The 8,324-nt window shown below is 29.6% G+C and overlaps 1 protein-coding gene across 1 annotated transcript; it reads right to left on the bottom strand.

The window, feature by feature from the left end:
- Positions 1-2,031: 2,031 nt before the first annotated feature.
- LOC111376166 (transcription factor bHLH104-like) lies at positions 2,032-5,427 on the bottom strand. The gene is made up of 5 exons (XM_022999106.1): positions 5,160-5,427; positions 4,569-4,652; positions 3,688-3,765; positions 3,226-3,388; positions 2,032-2,425 (listed from the first exon to the last, which is right to left on the bottom strand). The coding sequence occupies exons 1-5, from the start codon at positions 5,282-5,284 to the stop codon at positions 2,177-2,179; spliced, it is 699 nt and encodes a 232-aa protein (XP_022854874.1). The 5' UTR covers positions 5,285-5,427; the 3' UTR covers positions 2,032-2,176.
- Positions 5,428-8,324: the final 2,897 nt, after the last annotated feature.

The raw sequence follows: 8,324 nt of genomic DNA, 5'->3' as shown, positions 1-8,324 counted from the left end.
ATTTTTACGCAATCAATAAGTTATATCCTTCGTTCTATTCAGACCATAAACAAGTTTATTAATCATCTAGACACACAAGCAATAATTTTTCTATTCAAACCACAACTCACAAGTGTATAATAAGTTTAAAAACCACAAATAAAAAAGAAAGAACAATGGAAAATGGCTTGCATTAGAATTTGAGAGTTACTAAGGGATAAGAGAAAAAGAGGTGATTCAGATAAAAATTAGCAGACTAACAGTCAAAATGCGACTGACGATTCATTTAGCAGTGGTAGACAAGCATCAAGTATTTGGGAAATGAAAGTTTATGTTATGGCTTCTGAAGTTTTAGATGTGATTTGCTATCATAGTTTTGTTGAATTATGATTTGAATTGTCGAAAATATATATATTTTTTCATTTCATATGAATTGAGAATAATTTTAGTTTAGTTTAGATATTTGGTGAAAACATATATTGTGAACTTGTTAAAACCACGGGTCAATAATGATAAACCTAATGTACTTTCTATGATTATTTAAATGGGTCGATTGTAATTTGTATTGTTAAATATGTACTTTTTCTGAAAAAGTGAAAATTGTAAAATTTATAAGTTAATAAAATTAATATTTAATTAAAAAATTAAAAACGGTTCGGTTCTGTTTTGTATGATTAAATCAAACCATTTTAAAACGTTTGGTTCGATTTGAGAGGGAAAAAATCACAGGTCCACATGGACCAGAACCAACAGTTTCAAATCAACAATTTCAGTTTGGTTTACGGTTTCGAGATTTTTTTGTGCAACCCTATTTGCGTGGTGGCACAAGGCTCTATATAATTTTATTATACCAACAATTCAATTGACTTTTTAACTTAAATACTATGCATTTATCTCTTTATTTTCACGTCAGAATATACACACACACAATTGTAGTAGTTGGCAAAAAAATATTGGATATATAAAATGATGTGAAGATAAAAGATTGAATGAAAACGTTGACTGTATTTTAAACTAACAAATGATTGAATGACATGTGACATTATATAACTCAATATGTAAAACTTGATATACATATAGCAATGTCTTATATATACACATGACTGCAGTAGTAGGCAGAAAAATAAATATTGAAAACGTGCATTCTTTTTCTTTTAAAATTTGATTGATTAAACGAGATAGGATAACGAGGTGCCGTCGATTCTAATCCCATTTAAATATATATATATATATTTTTTTTTTCATGCTGTTAAGTTATTTTGCTTATGAAAGTTAAAGATATGATACGATATTGTATGTAGGTTATGACCATTTGATATCAAAGATATGATTTTCTAAAGATATAATACAACAGTATAATATTTTTAATGCATGATTTAATACTTTTATTCGAGATTGCACAAATTATTCTTGTCATATTGAGCATTCTCAAATACTCACCATTTTTCCCAACTCCTCATGGATTAGAATTAGTCATTGATTGGCAAGCGATGAAATGCAGTCATTGTGCCATTTCAAACTAGCTTTCTTAAGTAAATTTATTATCTTTTTTGGAATTGTGATTCAATTATATTATTATTATTTCTTCTTGGTGTGTGTGTTTTACAATTATACACGCATTTAAATGACTTTAGGCATATTCTTTGGGTTAACGTTGTGGATCTGAATTGCTCCTTGAAATTGAAGTCGACTTTGTTATTTTTCACGCCTGGCTTCCCGTCTTACAATTTTTATATTTCGCAGTAGTTCGTTCATATAAAACGCATTCATTTTCGAGTCCATCTCTTTGTTGACATACCCTAAGTTGAGTTTTTTTTTTTTTTTTTTTTCCCTAAAGTTAATTTCTTGTCTCGGTCAATGTTTTTAGCATATTTTACTCAGCATTATCAAGAAGATTAAATTGATCAGTTGGTTTATAACATATTATTTCAAACTAGCTTTCTTAAATGAACTTGAGTAAATTATCCTTACATGATTTTATATAAATTGCATGCATCATTGTTTAAAATTTTGAAGAAACTGTTGGTAGCAATTTAAGTTCTAAAATTTGGGTCGATACAATAACGTTATCCAATTCCCTCCTAATTAATTGCTAGTCATTCATCAATACTCAAAACTACAAAAATTAAGACAATATCAAAGATATTGGTAGACAGCAATGGATGATGAAGATTCTTGAGACATACTTTTGAAAGCATCAAGCAGCAGGAGGCCTGAGTTTATGATCTTGAGAAGTATCACGGTTAGATTGCGGGAGATACTGCCACATTGGGACAAAACTGTAGCCTGGATACATCGGCATCTTGTTTGACCCGCCCAGATATACTGGTGGATGTGCCGGCATGAACCCGGCAGGTGGAAGAGGCATGGCTTTCAGTTGCTGCTCCATCCTTTCCTTGTCTGCTCTCAGTACAAGTTTCTCGTCACGAAGTTCATTCTTCTCTGCCTGTTTTAGAACTAAAGATGAAATCCCAAGCATGGAAAAGGTCATTATAAGTTGAGTTCATAGTATAACTCAGTTTTTCTTTACTGGTCAAGGGGTCACAACTTCATGCACAGCATATAATTGTTCTATTACTTTTGAACGTGAAACATGGTCATGAACAGCAACAACTGAAATATGTTAAACAAGATTAATTTGTTCTCTGGAGAAAGGAACATTTCTTGTTTTTAACTCCATATTTTCATGGTCATAGAGGGAAGTAATCTTCTTCTGACTAAATGATTAAAATATCGTTCGTGAAAGGAGAGATTTTCTTTCTATATTATTTTCATGGTGATAAAAGAAAGGTAATTAGAGAGAGAGAAACTCCTAAACAATGTACAAGTAAATAAGAACTAACAGAAGTTTTTGGTGAGTTCTTTCATGTAATAGCATGAAACATTCGATTAAATATGTTGTAACCAGTTTCTGTGTTTAAAATGGCACAGTCGTCAAAGAATGAAATGTCAAGAAGAATCTCAAAGAGATAATTCTGGCAGCTTCATTTGGTTGGACGAAAGAAACTTTCAATTTCTCATTACCTGGCTTTGAAAAAGGGCCGCTATGACTAGCCTTCCTTTTATAAAATGTAAGAATCTTAAATCGATAATATAATGAATGAATGATCATGATAAACCAACATAGACACGAACTATCAGCCAAGCTGTGGATTTATCACATGCACTAGACTCCCAGCAGAACCACATTACCAAAAAAACAAACAAATGGATTATCAATTTATCTGAATATATATCCTGGCTAACCTTCAATATCCTGATCTCTTCCAAAAGTTTTTCATTCATCTCTTTATACTCTTCAGATTCAGCTTTTAGCTGGTTCAGAACTTTGATGGCATCTCCAAGTATGGCCAATTTGTCAAATTTCACGGGTCTCCCCAGTTCCAGAATAGCACACAATTCTGAGAACCTGTGTGGAGGATAAAAATCATTCTTACAAGGAAGAAATCACTGACAGTTATATTGATTTTCATTTCCTGAAAGTACACTTTAGACACCCAAAGCACCAAGGTCTTCTCATTTTCTTTCAAGAAAGTAAAATAAACTGTGTTCATTCAAAATTACATTCATCTAGATGTTAAAAAGGGTGACATAAACATAAAACAATTCAGCAGCATAGAACAAAAATGCAGGCATTTTGGGGGGGGGCATGACACGTAATAAAACTAGCAAACACGAAAAACATTTAGTATAAATTTATAAGACTACCTGTTGTTCAATTTTTCTCTCCTTATTCTCTCGCGACAGGCTTTAGTTCTAACTTCTCTGCACAGATCGCCGTGTTCCCTGTATAGTGCCACCACAGTTTAAGAATAGAGAAGGAAGCAAACTTTGCTTTGAAGCAAGAAATAAGATGATACGTATCTCCCTTAAAATCTATTCTAATTTGCCACAATATTAAGGTCTCCAAATCCATCTATGAATGAGTGAATTGTCTAAATATAAAACAAAACTTGAAGGATACGAGTAATTTGGTCATCGAATCTAGTCTTAAAATTGATTGAACTTCCCATATTCACAATTATGCCTGATGAAGATGCTAACAATTAATCAATCCAACTTATTACACGTTCTACTAGGAAAGCAAGATATTTCTTCAAGCATCTCAACTAAATGCATCTTTAACCCCAGATAAACTAGAACACTGTTACACATATTCAACAACATGCAAATACAACACTTATTCAAAATTATTCCACTCAACATTCAAAAACTTGAGTTATTTTAGCTAAGATAATAAGATTACAGTATGTTCGATAAATGACTCTGAATTGTGTAGACTCCGGATAACACTACATGCTACATTGATCAAGTACGATAAATATTTTGAAATGGTTTACGTTGACTAAAAGAACTGTGGAAATCATTTCTTTCATGGTTATAGATTCAGCAGTAAATTGATTGTTAAAACCTATGGTCTAAAGTTTCAATTCTATTTAACCCCCTCATTTCCATATGTTAGCTACATTTTAATATCAGTTTACATTTATTTCCCTGAAATAGCATACAAAGGTTGAGGCCTTCATGACTATCAAAACGTGAATATATGAGCTTCCCAAAATAGAAAAGGAAAATGTGTTCATAATTACCTGTTTCTGAGGCATTCTTTTTCTGCACATTCACTTCCTTGTGATATAGTTCCACAAAGAGAGACATCTACTCCCGCCGCATTACTGCAACAAAATGGCCGAAAAAATTCTGACATTTTGTTAAAAAAAAAAAAAAAATCTACATTTTGCTAATAAATTGTAACGCATAAAAAATTCAACCAAATAAGATTTAGAGTAATTAGTTCTTGCTAGTGATATAGAACTCTAATGTCAGTTTTCAGAAGTTTAACATGACAAAAGAAGAGAGTAAAATTTCTTTTCTTTTTTACTTGCATTTTCCAGTTTCAGATAGAGCCCATATGTGTAAATCCAACATTTTGCAGAAAAATCAAATACAAAAGAAAAAAAAAATCAAATCATAAAATCAATCAGTTGTGATTAAATTTTTCCGTTATTAAAAGAATAAAATTTCAATCTAATGTTAAAAGGTTAAAAAATCGCGTGACAAGTTCAGATGGAATTATCATTGCCAAAGAATTATATTTCGGTAAGCCCAAAAATAATAAAAACATTAAAAAACAAAGATAAAAATTTGATCTAAATAATTCTTTTTGGGACGCGAATCAATACCTTTGGGTGTGGGGCGGAGGATTCCACGAAAGATCAATTGGCTCGACGTCGTTTAACAGGTTGCTGTAATCAATCAGATCAGACCAGCAATTCTCGTCGAATGAATACAAGTGATGATTATCCATTCTGAAAATCGAATGGGAAATGTACAGAAAAATGGAAAAATTTATTTTGTGTTTTAAAACTATGAGATAAATATTAATAATAATGCAATCTTTTCATTTATGGGTCTTGATAATCAATATAATATTACTTCTCTCTTTTGTTTTCCTTTTTTTCTCTTTAATTTATAATACGTTATTAATATGATTCTCCTAAATTTATAGCAAATTGGTTTGAAGGTAGTCTATTGACAATCTCTAATCATACAAATAATTAATTTTCATGAATTGATTTTTGCCCAATTAATTTTCATTGTCACGTAGGAAATTGGTTTTCACCTAGTTTTTATTGTGTCCAAATTTTTGAATCCAATCACCAAATTGTGCATGTCCAATCATCATATAATAGAGTAAGCAATCATAATTGTGCATATCCAATTACCATAATCAATTTTTGGAATAAAGCCCCTGACTCGACTTGGGTACAGGTTTAGGTGGTGCCTCTGTCCCCAAGCCAGGACAGGGAGCAGGGCTTTCAATTTTTGCTTCTTGCTTATTATTCAATTAATTACCTCATTATTGTTCTTTTAAATACGAGTATACTTTATGAATTCAATATTCGTATATCTATCTATTATAAAATATTGTCACTCCTAAAATAATACATTGTTATTAATGTTCTAGTTAGATTTTACTTGCTCCCAAAAGGCATAATTAAAAAAAATCTAACATAAATTATGTTTTTACTCCTTAATAGTAAATTTGTATACATTTTATTATTTCAAACAATAACATGTTATTGCTATTAAAGAGCATAACATTTCAATACCAAATGTTACTCGTAAATCTGTATATTACAAATATTTTGGTGCTCCAAAAGTAACATTGCATTATAATTAATATTTTAATTGCTTTTGAAGAGCATGATATTACATTTTCAACATTCATTTTTATGTAAAATCCTGAATTAGATTACTTAATTTCTTTACGTATCCATTTTTTTTATACGCATTTACATATTGATGATCTAGTTGAATTTTACTTCTCCAAAAGAATATAATAAATACAATATAACATAAATTATATTTTCACTCCTGAAGAGTAAATTCTTATATAGTGTATGTTTGATTCTGATTTTTCACCCCAAAAATTAATTTTCTTATTGTTACTTCCCTAAGTCATTTGTCCTTTTTGACTTTTTCTCTCACAGGTGGGACCTACTTTTCTATCTAACGATCAAAAAATTAATTCTCATAATCACCATCGAATAAGCCCATAATTTATTATTCTAAATAACATATGTAATTGCTCCAGAATAGCGTAATATTATATTTTTCAATATTTCGAAAGAATATTGATTTATTGCTCTTGAAAAAGCAGTAATATATAACGTGCTCTCGAAATAGCATATATCCCAAATAATATATGTCTTATTGTGTTCTTGAAGAAACATAAATTAAACAACTAAATATTAGATTGTAATTTTTAAAGAAAACTAATTTTCTATATTATTAATATTCAAGAAGATTATCAATTTATCTCTTTTGAAGAGAACGAATTATAATTTTTAATATTCCAAAAAAATATTGACATATTACTTTTGTAAAGATAATGTGCTTCCGAAATAGCGCATTTTTTTACGAATATATTACTTTGAATTCATGTGTTATTCCTGATTGAAAATATATAACTAATTTCACGAGAACATTGATTAGTTTGACTCTCTAAATGATATATGATTATATATGACTTAATAATTTTATTCTTCGAAATTAAATAATTAAATTATATTTTATATTGAATCAGAAGTTCAACTTTATTTTATTGTTTGGCATGAGTAGTTAGATCATCACTGAATTAATAATAATATGAAATTAAAAATTCAAGTGGATATTTTATAAAGAGCTAGAAGATTTTTCAATTTAATGAAATCTTATATGATGTTTGTTCTCTGTCATAAATTTTTTTTATTAACTAGCACTAGTTAAAATAGGGATTGAACTCCATATATTTTTGAAAATTAATTAAGATGATAAATGGAGCCCTATCACCGTCCATGTTGATCATCTAAATATGATTTGTATCTAATAGATTTGATATAAACACTATATGATTACATGGTGTTGGCAACATGAAATTTGCAAAATTACTGCTCAAATTATGAACGTTATTTTAGATTTTACAATCAAGACGGCGTGTCTTATTAATACTAATGATCCTAGATTACAACTTTTTAATAAGTGTTAGTTGAAATGTCGATAAATAGTTTAACACTATTGTTTGTTAAACGTCTCAAATTAATTTAATTGAGAACAAAGTAATTCTCATTTTCCATTTACGAAATGTCGTTACGCCTCAAATCAATTTAGTCAAAAATAAACGTCCTTCCAAACTTCCACGTAGATTAATAATGCTTCCAAAATACTTGTTGCCAATTTATGTGGGCTATGACATCTGATAAATTGGAAATTGAAATATGTATTAGATAGATCCAATTTCTATCAAATCCAATTTCAATTTCCAATTTATCATATGCCACATATATTTGAATATCTTTGCATAACGTCTTTTGTATTTGACAAGAAGCAGATAAAAGAAAAATTTCGTGCACTCCCATCCGGCATGTATTATACACATTGATAAAAATGATTGAATCAAATATTATTACGAACCAAAAGTTCGTTTTTCCAAAAAGTTTTATATTTTGGCATGATCAACTTGGACATGTAGAAGCTATAATGATGTGTCAAATAATAAACACCTCACATGGACGCTTTTTAAAGAACCAGAAGATTCTTTTATCTAATGACTATCCATGTTTAGCTTATTCACAAGGCAAGTTAATTATTAGACATTCGACTACGAAAGTTAATATTGAATCTCCAACTTTTTTGGAAAGAATTCATGGAAATATATATAGGCTATTATACCCATCATGTGAAACATTTCGTTATTTTATGACATTAATGGATTTTTTTACTAGATGGTCCCATGTCTGCCTATTTTCCACTAGGAATGTAGTTTTTGCTAGATCGTTTGTTCAAATCATAAAATTACAAGCTCA

This window comes from Olea europaea, unplaced genomic scaffold, assembly GCF_002742605.1.
Source record: "Olea europaea var. sylvestris unplaced genomic scaffold, O_europaea_v1 scaffold1465, whole genome shotgun sequence".
NCBI classification, from domain to species: Eukaryota; Viridiplantae; Streptophyta; class Magnoliopsida; order Lamiales; family Oleaceae; genus Olea; species Olea europaea.
The sequence above is the reverse complement of the archived record's forward strand: the minus strand, read 5'-3'. Positions and strand labels throughout refer to the sequence as shown.